A 13858-nucleotide genomic window follows, 5' to 3' on the forward strand; every position below is an offset into this window, starting at 1 on the left:
TTTGCGGCGCTGCACTGCGACTAACCCCTGGGTTATTCCAGTCTTCGGTGAAATCTCAGATTTGAGAGTTTTTGCCAAGATGAGGGTCATTTAAATCGATTGATATTTGAAGGACGAGTTTTCTGGGCCAAAGTTTTAAATATGGGTTTTTCCAGAGTACGGCAGTATAGACCAAGAGCCCCCATCCCCCTCCCTCACCATCTTCCCCTGTCACTAACTCAGTCAGACCCTATTACTGCCTACTGCCTAGTCGTCGAGGGAACGTAAGGGATGCATAAGACACAATCCTTCTCTAGATATATTATTGGTCTATCAAACTTTTCCCCAGCAGTTTTTTTTTTTTTTTTAGCATTGACAGTCCCGTCCGACCTGAACTTATTTGCACGTCTGATCACCCAATTCTTTATAGGCTCATTCTTGTAATGGCAATCTCAAAAAATGACGTAAAATACTGTCCATTACAACGTTAAACTAGGCCCATAAGTGGGTTAGGATGTCGGACCTGCATATACGTACACGTCGGTCCCGTCCAACCCGCATTTATTTTGATAGACCTCTCTTTCGTAGTCGACCCATTATTCTTTGTTTTTTAGGGGTTTTACAGGGATTGCCACAATTCAAAGAGTTTCAGCGCCGGTAAAAAGGAAGACGATGGTAAGAAGGTAAAAATAAAAATGTCACCACCCCCCCCCCCCCCCCCATCCCCAGGACACCCACTCTTCTCCCGCGACAGGGAGTCGAACTTGTACCTCCTTTGAACGAAGGAAAGGCTATACCGTTGTGCCAATTGGTCATCCTTTAATACAGACCCAATAAAGGATAACAACAACAACAACAAAAAAACAGAACAAAAACAAAATCAAACTGAGAAAGAAAATATCAAATGATTTTATTATATTATTGTGGCGGCCATAAATATAATATTAGATATAAATACCTATGATAAATACCGTGTAATCTAGAGATTGATTTAAATAAAAACTAAGTAAGGAAGGCAGTCGTTTGCTTGAATAGAAATATAATGATCCCAAGCAGAGGCGTTTTACTTTTGACATTATTGGCAGGCACATGCGGAAAAGAGGGGGGGGGGGAGAGAGAGAGAGAGAGAGAGAGAGAGAGAGAGAGAGAGAGAGAGAGAGAGAGAGAGAGAGAGAGAGAGAGAGAGAGAGAGAGAGATAATTATAATGATGATGATGATGATGATGATGATGATGATGATGATGATGATGGTGATGATGACGATAATGATGGTTATGATGATGATGATGATGATGATGATGATGATGATGATGATGATGATGATGATGATGATAGTGAATTATTCATTTTCATTGAGTGTTCAACTGCGCTAGCGTAATTGAGGTTTATTACACGTGTAACACTTATAAATCAACATCAGGGGAGAGAAATACGATAGGATAATCATGTTTATAAATCTGTAGTTCATATTATATGATAACAAGCACTGAGGAAAGAGAAAGGCAAAGCGAATAGAGGTCAATTTCAAGAGTGGTCTATTTGAATGTCTATTCTCGGAAACATTTCACCATGACATAGGCATAAATAACCACCAAAAGGAACACACTCAAGTGTTGACAATATATTATATATGTAACACAGAAGAGTCATATCAGGGCCACTAAAAACGAAGATAATAGTATAAAGTTCTAGAATTACAATGAAAGCACCCAAGAAAAGCTAAGACAAAGGGGAATTGGTTCATATAGGGAACAGATGTAGATTCCAAGAGCACACAAACAAAGTACTTTGTTTGAGATCACTAAAAGTCTCATCCAGACACAAACACAGGTCCCCACTAAGAGGAATACACTCAAATATTTACATATCATATATAATATGTAAACAAAACAATACAGCGCATAACAGAGAGATGATTTACAAGACAAAAAATATCATCTCCCAAAACTCTTAACTAAACATTTGATTATTTCCCTCCCAGCCAGTATATCCGGCCATGGCCAGGACAAAACCAAGTAATCTCATCCCAAGACAAAGACATAAAGCATATTGGAAAACAGATATAGGGGGATAGAAGACACAGTAAGTGCTTCCCGCCCACTATGGGAGATCAGGAACCCCACCGAGTATCTTCCAGTTAACCATTGCCTTGAAACAACCAATACGTTCACCTTTTAAATAAAAAAAGACCAAAAAATAAACAATTCACGAATACTGACCAAGATCAGCCGGAAGATTTTTTAAAAGACGGTCCTCCGGCTTTTGCCAGGAAAGGGCATCCCTGAAGTTACAGCATTTACAACAAACATTCTTGAGCCATTTTCGCACTTAGAAAAAAGGAAGATGATATGACCGGATTTAAGGAGGGACAGAAGTAGATGAAAGCATGAGTACAGATACCTCTGAGTCTGAGACAGATTTGAAACAAAAATGACAAATTTCAAATGAATCTTCATGCAAAGTATTTTTGGCACAGAAAATGGAGGGCAACGAGGAATACATTTTGATAAGGTGACTTTTAAAACCTGCTTAGCCACACCCAGACAGAAAATGAGTTAAACTCTCGAACAATCTAATGGAGTCTAAAGAATCACTAGGGGAAAAGTGATTTCAAAAGACGCATGGTCTTGCTCAATGAGGCAAATAAGACGAGTATTTTCCTCTATAAGTCGCTAATTAAATGACATAGAATTGCATAATTACATAAAAAGCAAATCAGATACGTAGGTACAATGCATCACAATACATACAATCATTTACAAAAACAGACACATACAAACATAGCTTTTTCCCACGAACAATAAATGGCTGGAATATCCTGCCATCGGACATAACAGGCGTTGAATGCTTGGAAACTTTCAAAACAGCTTTGAAAGCACTAGCTCGTCGAAGTAATCTATGACTGTTCCCCGTTTTTAGTGGACTGTTCTATAACTGAACATTTGCAGTGATGGGCCCGTGGGGCCATTTGCAAATACAAGCCAATGAAGATTGAAGACTGCAGTTTTCTCTGAAGGATGAAATAGCAACTTAGCAGGTTTTGAACATCGACTCCTCTCCCATCCAATAATTGATATTATGCAATCTCATAGCTTGCCTTGTTAGAAAACAATTGGAACAAAACAGACTTCCATTATGAGTTATTGAGCACGTAAAAATAGAGGGTGTTGTGAGCATTGGTATTGTTGTAAATCGACGTGTACGTATTTGCAGATCTGATATAACCCACATTGTTATGGGCTCAGTGTTGTAATAGACATACTCTGAAACCAGTGCAAAATCTTAGCTTCCAATTAACCATTGCCTTGAAACAACCAATAGGTTCATCTTTTTAAAAGATTTATCGGGAGTCAACAATTCATCAACAAGTGTAAAGCAACATTTGTATAAGCAATTGTAAATTATTGCAACCAAGTGGGATTTCATCAGATCTTTGTAAATCAATTGTCAACAGTTAACATATCATTTCCATGTGGTAACTCAAAGGTCTAAAGTGAGAGAGTCCATCAGATGACGGATTGGACCAGTTGATTCCAATGGCAATCGGACCTCAATAACTGACCAAGATCAGCCAGAAGATTTTTTAAAATCCCTATATTTATTTTAATTGTCCACTACAATATTGTTAAAACAAGCCCATAAATTGTGTTCGACTATCAGACCTGCAAATTAGCGCATATCTTTGTATATCATTTAAAAATAAGTATAACAAATGAAACATATCCATTAAAGTAGAAAGGAGGAAGTGTAAAACAGGTTGGCCATGAATTGATAAGAAAGAGCATCAACATCGCACACACATTTCTCAAAGGTAAATCCACCCCAGTGGCATTGATTTATTTGTATAACTATTTCTTATCTGCTATTCTACATAAAAATCGAGATCGATCCCAGATGCAATCAAGATTTTTTTCAGACCCTCTGTCCACCCAGTAGTGATTGGGCAGCATGGTCTGTTAGATCTGGTGTAAAGTATTTTGCAATTGACTAGCGTCCTATCCAAAGGGTAGCAAGCAATTGCTATTGCCCATTTCACGCTATAGAAACCAGGATAAATTCCAGCTCCATGGGCCTAATGGGTCTGAATGACTACTACTACTACTACTAAGTTGATATAAGGGAAAATATATCCATATATCTCAAGGTCTTCAGATCATGTGATATCTGTAAGTGTAAAGCATTAAAAAAAAACCCAATAAAACAAAAACAAAAACAGCAGTGAAGCATTGTGATGTGAATTTGTTTTGTTGTTTTTAAGGGTTTTTCATCGCTTACGACACATTAAGTCATTTTAACGCCAATAAAAAGGAAGAAAATAGGAGAGTAAAACAATTTCTAGATTTACCATTTAAAAAGCACACAAGAAAAGTGAGACTCGGGGGAATGTTACAGGGAACAGGTGTATATTCCAAGAGCATACTATCATTGTGCATGGTTTGAGATCACCTAAAAGTCCCATCCAGCAACAAGCACAGGATCCCACTAAGAGGAACATACTCAAAATGCTTACATTATACATTCAAAACAACGAATATACATAACAAAGAGATGATTAACAAAGGAAAAAAATATCATCTCCCAAAACCATATCTATACATTTGACTGTTTCTCTCCCTGCCAAGGACTCCAGCCAGGGCCAGGACAAAGCCAAGTAATCTCATTCCAAGACAAAGACAGAAAGCAAGTTGGAAAATAGATATAGGCCACTATAGGAGGACAAAAAATCCCACCCAGTACCCTTATATCTCAAGGTCTTCAGATCATGTAATATCTGTAAGTTTAAAGCATTAAAAAACAATAATAACAACAACAAAAATAACAATGAAGCATTGTGAAGTGAATTGAGCACAGTTTGGATCGATAGAACAACCTTCCAATCTCGGTCGTGGAAGCTCCAGACCTCAACACCTTTAAGAGGCAATTTTACAGTCTCTATTTCAACCATATACTCCGCTTAGTTGAGCCCCCCCCCCCCCCCCCCCCCCCCCCAAAAAAAAAAAATCAAGATGACTGCAAATATATTATCCATACCCTACATCACCAAAGGCACTGAAAGCCTAATTCGTTGGACACACAATACTATACTAGTGAAACCGTGAAATTTTGCAATATAAATGTACATATTTATTTACTTTTAATAAGTTATAAAAATGATTAAATGTAAAGTTATTAATACTTCCATGATCTATGATAAGTTGATAACTGGATAGCTTGGAAGTTTTCGCTTAAGATCCTAAGTACAAATTTCTCATGAAGGTAAGTGAAGAAAATAAATTCTCTGTTATTTCATTCCATTTAACAAGACATATTGCACAAATTGACCTCTACAGATCTAATGGGTAACATGGCACAATTCTTTATTGCTGGTAAATAATTCTGTGATCTAAAAATAATTATTTGTAACGCCATTTCTATCTCTTTTTTAAGACTTTCAAATATATTTTTAAAAGTGTCTGACAGTAAATTAGAAAAAAGAGAGAAAAAAAAAGATCCAATTGACATCTGACTTCCCCATTAACTTTCGCCAATTCATGAAAACATCTGCATTTGTGAGTTTCATTTTGATGACAATTTAAATGTAAAATATCAAGAAAACATATTGGATTCCTTTTGTTTCACTAGGAAACAAAAATAGATAAATAAACACAAAACCTGACGTCTTATGAAAAGACCTTGACATGTTGCAGAGATAGAAAACGAAATACAATCAAATCCAAAATGTCAAATGTTAATATTTGTTGGAGGGATGGGGAGAGAAACAAATATATATGAGGTTGTTCTGACGTTTGCCACAAAATTACTCCAATAATTTTGAAAAACCAAGGAAACAATTTGAATCAATCAGTTTCTATCAGTTAAATAATGCAAAATAAACCCAAAACTGGCGACCAAGCTCTAAAAGAATAGTGAAAATAGTTTCTCAAAGGGCTAAAAAAGGTGGACAAGCTATCAACTTTGTGCACACTTTTTTGTCACTTTCAAAAACTGTAACATCAATAGATTGTCAGTTTTTGGTTTATTATTAATAATTTAGCCCTGAGACACTTATGAACGCAAATGTTTTCTTTAGTTTTTCAAAAAAACTAAATGTGTGCCGGCCTGGGAAACATACCAAATGTCGCTTAACCTAGTTTTGAGATACAGAGTTATAAAGATAAAAATGGCATTCTATTACCAAAATGAGATTTCTTTAAAAAATGATAATTTAGCCATTTATCTTTCAATTCTCAAAGTCATTTTTTCTATGTTGTGTCTTAATATTTCAAAATATGTTTTTAATGGGTAAGTAGAAGAGATATTGCTTTGAAATCTGCATAAAAGTTAACAAAAAATGCATTTTTGCTACCTATTTGACTCATGATTTCGCATAAAAACGTTGGCATGTTTGGTATCATTATTTTTAGTTAAACCCCCTACACTGTTAGCTGTTGTGCATATGATTACTTCTTTTTAAATGACTTCATGTTGATTTGCTATGTTTTCCTAGGCCAACACATAAATATCTGAGTATTTTTATGGCGAGCGTCACAAAAACGACCACCTGGAACAGCTTCAAATCTCAAAACAAAGCAAACCATAATGTCATTTAAATGAAGATTTAACATTGGTAGCAAAATGTAATGAATTTTCACAGCAAAATAAACATGTGTGTAAAAAAAAATACTGTTTTTAGCTATTTAAACTAAAATAACAAGCTGCTTCAGATAAATAAATGAGATGCACTACAAAACATTTGTAAACCCAATAACATTTTGTGGTTGATTTGTATACAAAACCATAAGTAAAACCAAACTTTAAAAAAAAGAAGGAAAAAGTACAGATTATCGCAATCAAAGGACTTTTTCACATCTGGTATTAAATCTTAGATGTAACGGTCTGTTTTATGCACATAATTCAAAAGTTGTGTTTTTGCGTTAAGTCCCTCAATGCAAACTTTCTGCAGAGGTCAATTCAGGATTAGGAAATCATACTTTAGCACCATTGAGTTGAATAAGGACAGGGATGGCAAGCATGACGCGAGGGGGTTCCCTCTATTTATTGTCGTTCTTCCAGGCTACTCTTTGTTCCATTCTTTGTTGCGTAACTCTACTCGTCTTATCTTCCCACTGATGGTTTTAGGAAGCTCCTTTACAAATTCAATCTGGTTAGAAAAATAAACAAAAAATAAAATGTGGGATTAGATTAATAAGGACAATACACAGATGAGCAAATTTACCACCAACAATTAAAAAAATAAAAATTTAAATAACAACAACAATAATAATAATCGTAATAATAATAATAATAATAATGATGATGATGATGATGATGATGATGATGATGATGATGATGATGATGATGATGATAATAATAATAATAACATGCTACCATAACACCACATAGGTTAGGCTGATAAAAAATTATTTTTTTGGGGGGAGGGGGGGGGGGGACACATCTTTTTTTCTTTTCATTTTCTTTATGCTTTTTCTGGCACTATTTCATATACACATATGCTCCCTATTTTGTCGTTTTTACAGAGAGGAAGTTTAGAGGCTTTAGAAGCTTAACACTGCTGACAATAGTGTTGAGATATTTCAATGCCAGAGAAAATCAGAATGGTAATCAATGCGCAAGAAATTTAGATAGATACATATAGAGATCATCGCCTGTGACTCTTGAGGTCACAAGCACCTGAGAAATAGTGAGACAAAGGGGAATAATTCACAAAATTTAAAAACCACATGTTCCCAGCCTGAGGCCACCTTACTTACTTATCAGAACCAATAACCAAACTAAGCTCCAGCCCTTTTATCTTGTGTGATGACGTAAAGGTTGGATGGCTTAAGTCTCATGCAGGGATCTAAATGGGATTTCATCAACAGAGAGACACTCAGATAAAACACACTCCATCAAAGAAGTCACAGTTTTTTTGACTAGTTTCCTCATCCATAGTGGCTTGTACGCTTGAACATGTTGCCGGTCAGCTGTCTCCACATATCACGATGCTCTGCGGTGCGCATGATCATGAAGTCTGCATTGCTTACAAAATCACTTTTGGCCATTCTTAGGTTATTTAAATATGTCATTCTCTGTCTTCCTCTAGCTCTCTTTCCTTCGATCATCCCAGATCGTATTAACTTTTCTATTCCATCTCTTCTCCCATAAACTGTAACTACCTCTTTCTGATGGTATCTATCAATATTCTTCCTTTTTTCACCTTCGCCAACACTTCCTCATTCATATACTTTAGCAAGGACTATGAAAAATGTTTATTTCTCTTTTTGAGGAAAATTTTTGTCTGAAATCCAAGCCCTATCTCCACTGAGTAAAAATGTTTTTGAATTTTGAAAATCCATTCATAAATAAACAAGTTCTGCAGTTTCAAAGGTGTCATTTATTTGGATGACTCGCAAAGAAGAAAAAAACGCGAAAATATGGGACGCTTTTTCGGCATTTTTTCGACCTTTGGTTGTATCTTGCGTAATAAGTGGATTAAAAGATTGAAATTTGGCAATTTTATGGCAATTTTGATAGAGAATATGATGAAAACATTAGAAGAGTTCTAACTTCTATAATTTTAGAGCTGGATGGTATAACACACACACACGCACACACACACACACACAGAGAGAGAGAGAGAGAGAGAGAGAGAGACAGAGAGAGAGACAGAGAGAGAGACAGAGAGAGAGAGAGAGACAGAGAGAGAGAGAGAGAGAGAGAGAGAGAGAGAGAGAGAGAGAGAGAGAGGGGGGGGATATTGCGTACATAAAGGAAAGAAATTTAGAAGGAAAAGAGAAATTGGACAAGGGGACAAAGGTTACTGATGGAATGTGACTTGGAACACAATAATTAAACCCATGCTGAGATTGCAGATCATATTGCAATCGAAAACCTTTAACCTTATAATTTCTTAAATTCTTGTAAATTAAACAGTCAAATCATCAGCTGTTTATTGAACCCAAACACAATGGCAGACGATAAACACCCCTCTGCCAGTGAGACTGCACAGACATTTTGACTAGTCATGAACTTTAAAACGAGGTCAACCAATCAGAAAGCGCTTTGCCACGACCCGCTCAGCCGCTCAGTTTGGTGCCAAATCGTTTTGAACTTGTGATTCTGGCTGTAGGGGGGCAAAATGGCTTTGTCTTTTAAGAATGAAGAGCAAATTAGGATGGTGTTTTGTACAATACGGGAAAAGTACTCGTCATATTCATATGACATTTTACAACCAAAAAGAAGAAATGTTCATGTATTACCTTGTCAGCAACAAAACCTACACGCCCGGTAGTTTTAGAAATATTTTACTCCAAAGAGTAAAAATCTATTTTTAACAGTCTTCTGGTAATCGCACGAGTTTTGTCGCTTGACATAATCTAAAATGACCTTTTTTCTAACTGTGTGCCAATTTTCAGTCATATTCATCGATAAACAGCACAGCGTCGTAATTAATTTTTTAAAATAGCATATCGGCCGTTTTCAAAAAAACGCCAAATTCGAGTCTTCAAATTTTTAAAAAGTCAAGTATTTCCAACATACTCATTATTTTGTGTATGCTTTCTGTGATATGTATGCGACATAAAATTGTAATAACAGGGCTTAATGAGTTTCCAGTGCTCACTTATTCAAGTATTTGTGAACCACGATCCACATGTGACTACATCCACATGTGTTACGCTTATAAAATTATGTCACATTACATAAGTTAACACATTTTTGGACAATTATTGAAATAAAACATTGAAAAACAATAAACACAGAGCATTGATACTAATTCAGACAACAAAATGACATTTATTGTTTTACAAAAGGCATTCTGAAATCAGTTTTTTAAAGCAAAAGATATTATTTGAGCAATCATCATCTCCAAAAAATTATAGGAAAATGACAAAAATAAAAATTGTTCACCATAGTCTAGGTATATAAGTGTTAAACCACCACAAATAATATTTCCTTTCAAGTATTCATATTTATCATGAAAAAAAATGAAAAAGTCATTCTTAACAGGAATGAGTTTGTGTAACAGGAATGAGTGGACGTAACAGGAATGAGTTTTCTGTTACAGGAATGAGTAATTACAACATATTTATTCGAAAGGATTATAAATTCAATACGCTTAGTGATTGAAACTCAGAAGGGGAACAAAATGGTTAGGGCGCCAATACATTGATTTGGGGCATATGTTAGTAGAAACCCACAAAAGAGCACCAACATTGTTAACGTAACACTAGGTTGAATCAATTGACTCAAGATAACTCTTTTGTGGCAGTTCGGATTGTTTGGATAAACAGACAAAAGAGGCATTTTTAAAACACTAGAAAGAGCAAGAAGCTGCCACCCATGTATGATTTTGGTTTACTTAATGACATAACGTCCAGTTTGAACATCTCTTCCAGGGTATCTTTATCACTTATGTGAACATCGGGAATATAATGGTCCAAGTTTGTGACAAAAAATCAACAACTGTCTGGATGTTGTCATTGAGTGAAGTAAGGTTTGAATCTGACAAATTAAATAATGGTCCTTGCGTAAAGCCCGGTCTTGTATCAATCTTATTCGTATTTCGTCTGTTTGTGTGTCTTTGCCAAATGCATACACTGCACCACAGGCAGGCAGGCAATCCCCATCGGCCCTCAGCTTGACTGAAAATAACCGTTTTCCATCACACAGAGATCTAGGTTTTATCATTTGGAATGAAATGTGTAAACCTGTTGTCAATACCAATGCGAGTTTTGATTACACTTCTACTGGCCCCAACTATTTCACAAACACGTAATGCTTGATTGTCACATTCATCAACCACTTCATCAAATGATTTGTATTCATTCAATCTTTTGAGAAAACCATTGTAATCGATTTCAGTCGGCATCACCTTAATGTCTATGTCATCTTGGTCATGTTCATCACTTGACTCACTGTTTAAGTCAACCGGTGCAACTTCAGGCATGTCTCCATCATTACCTTTGAAAACCTGTTGCTTCAAATCACTTTGTAGAAATGAATGAAATTTAATTGATGTGACCAACAACATTTTTTAACATTCATGACTCCTTTTCTCCAAAGCGCTGAAGAACCAAATTAATGTTTTCACATTTTTTACATGCACATGTTCCTCTGCTCCTTTATCTTGGAGTAACAACCCAAAATGGCTTAAGTCGGTAGAATGAAAAAAATGACACATATCGGTTTCAAGAGATGTATCACTTGTACAAATGTGACATTGTATCACATATTAGTCTTCTTTATTTCTTGACTTATTTCTTGTTATTGTGTTTCTCTTTCCTGGAGCTAATTTAGAAGTGTCACCTTTCAGGAAAAAAATCTGTTTGAGAAGATTGGGAATTTTGGAGGCATTTGACATTGTTTCCGAAATTTTCCAATAGTTTATATTTTTGAGAGTCATACCAGCTGCCAAATGTTTCACGGTTTTTATACATGTGCCTTCTGTTCCTCAAATGTTTGATGTCTTATAGGAGTGCAAAATGATATTGTAATGTTCTTTTCACTGAATTTTTGCCACCTTTCTTGTTTTTGTTTCTGCTATCTTTCAAAAGTTTTCTCGTTTTTGATCGGGGTGTCAACGGAAGTTTGTGTTTTTTTAATGACCTGTCCAAGCACTTTTTGTACTTTTTGGATTTCTTTTCGAATGAGAAAGAGAGGAGAACAGCCTGTTTTAGTAGCTTGATATCTTTGACGAGAGACATACTGGAGTGGAGATTTTGAGTGTGAGGATGGAGTGTAACTCAGATCAAGATTTTGCTGTTTCCGGTTTGTAGTGTGTGTGTGATAATTTTTATCCAATTCTTTCTCTGTTTGCGTTGTTCTCTTGGTGTCTTATCTTTTATGGACTTCTTCTTTCCACTCTATTTGTCGTTCTGGTATTTGTCTTGTTCTTTTTTTAAGACAAACAGCACGTCGAATATGAACTCCATCTCGTCTTTGACGGTAAAGTCGTTGCTCTCGGCTGACGTCATGGCTTTTTTTGGCCTTTATGAAGAAAACAAAATAAAACAATCGTTACAACAAAGCTATGACCCTTGAAAATGAACAATAATATCAAGTTCCATTTCGCCACCCTCATTCCTGTTACAAAACAAGGTGTAACAAGAATTAAAGTCAAGAAACAAAGAAAACTATTATGTGATACAATGTCACATTTGTACAAGCGATACCGGGACATTAAAATCATAGTAATCATCTAAAATGTATCTGAGCCTAGCAGGCAACAAACTATGTTTAGACAGGCATTTGGTATTGGCAAGGTAACTTTGCACTAAAAATAGTCTTTCAGCAATGGAAGAAATGAGTATGTATACAATAAAAATTGTTTTAATGGTAACCATGTGGAGGCGCCGTGGCCGAGTGGTTACCGAAAGGGACTCCCGACTTGGAGGTAACAGGTTCGAAAATATCCACAACCTTAGAGTGGTTTCCTTAATCAAGGAAATTAATTTTGGTTGCTTCACTTTGCTTCGCCCAGGTGTATATTATGGTACCAGTGCTGCTGGGGAATGTAATTTGCTATAGACCAACGTCGTATTCATAAGTGAAATGTCTGTTTCATGCTACAGAAACAGGGATAAGCTCCGATTCTATTGGCCCTTATGCACCAAAGGACTTAGTTACAATAAACGTGTGTTTCATTTTATGAAAGTTCACATTCCTCATTCCTGTTACTCATTCCTGTTATGTTTTCCTCATTCCTGTTACATCCCTCATTCCTGTTACAAAACAAGGTGTAACAGGAATGAGTGTAACAGGGATGAGTTTATCTCGCTTCGATTCATACTATCCCTAAAATATGCTTTACTCCAACATTAAAGTATGACTATTATTTAGAGCCTTAAAAAAGCTATATGCTGATACGTTTTATTTTTGATTCAATTTCTAATTTAAATAACAAGCCCTGGTAACAGGAATGAGGGTCATGGTCTAATGTTGAACACTACTCACCATTCTTGAAGCGGTTTTGATCTGGAAATCATACTGGATGAAAAAACCATGTGTTTGTAGTTTCGGCCATGATGGAAAAGAGGTATCTTCGGCGATAAAACATTGTTAGTTGCACTTCTATTGTTTAGAGGATTTTAATTGGTTAATTTTCACTGGCGTTACAGGAATGAGTAATCACCTTGGGGACAAACTTTAGTAATACATAATAAAATTTTTAAAAGTCTGATTGTTACAAACTTTTATGATGATGTTAGAAGATGGCAATATGCATCAGTTGAATTCATATGTGTATTCAACAAGACACTCCATTTTGTTAAGAATTCGACTTCTAGCCATCATGCAAAAAAAAGGACAGGGTATTTTCCTCTACCCCCGTCAATACAATACGTCATATCTATCCTGAACTCTCTCGATTTTTGTTTTTTATGTTTCATACAAGTTAGTAATGTGTAGTGAGAGTGTGTAAGCAAGTATTTGCTAACAATATATGCATCAATTATGTCAAAGAGCCAATTATCGTCACAGGACAGGAATTTGGCAGTTTTTTGAAAAAAGCCGATATACGAAACGGCTTCATCCCATATTTTGTCGCGAACTTGGGCACTTTGTGAGCGAAAAAGAGGCCCAAAGATTTGTGCGGGATATTCATTGCTATATACTTGTCTGTCCATGATGACAAGTTTAGGGTTATCTTGATTCACTGATATATTAAGTATAAAAATATCTGGTCAACATTTGAAGAGAAAAACCTTTGAAAAATAACAAAATACCAAACACACAACGTTCTGGGTTCAAAACCCTTCTTCAACCAATATAATATTTTAAAAATATATATAAAATATATAATATACAAAAAAACAAAAATATCAATACATCCCTTAAAATCCAGATGATAAAAGATGTATCAATGTTTTTATTGTTTTTGTTATTGACTGAAGAAGAGTTT

At 35.6% G+C, this 13858-nt stretch overlaps 1 protein-coding gene across 4 annotated transcripts in view; it reads right to left on the reverse strand.

The window, feature by feature from the left end:
• Positions 1 to 865: 865 nt before the first annotated feature.
• LOC144973424 (acyl-coenzyme A synthetase ACSM3, mitochondrial-like) overlaps positions 866 to 13858 on the reverse strand; it is a 32839-nt gene continuing 19846 nt past the window's right edge. Inside the window, exon 16 of one of the 4 annotated variants that reach the window (XM_078915867.1) lies at positions 866 to 7120. In XM_078915867.1, coding sequence (XP_078771993.1) covers positions 7034 to 7120 — 87 coding nt within the window. In that variant the 3' untranslated portion in view covers positions 866 to 7033. Of the gene's footprint in view, positions 7121 to 9785; positions 11947 to 13858 lie in introns of those variants that run through there. The other 3 variants (XM_078915868.1, XM_078915865.1, XM_078915866.1) reach the window with 3 other exon arrangements.

Source organism: Berghia stephanieae, chromosome 5, assembly GCF_034508935.2.
Source record: "Berghia stephanieae isolate SIO BIC M18660-M18661 chromosome 5, UCSD_Bste_1.3, whole genome shotgun sequence".
Lineage (NCBI taxonomy): Eukaryota > Metazoa > Mollusca > Gastropoda > Nudibranchia > Aeolidiidae > Berghia > Berghia stephanieae.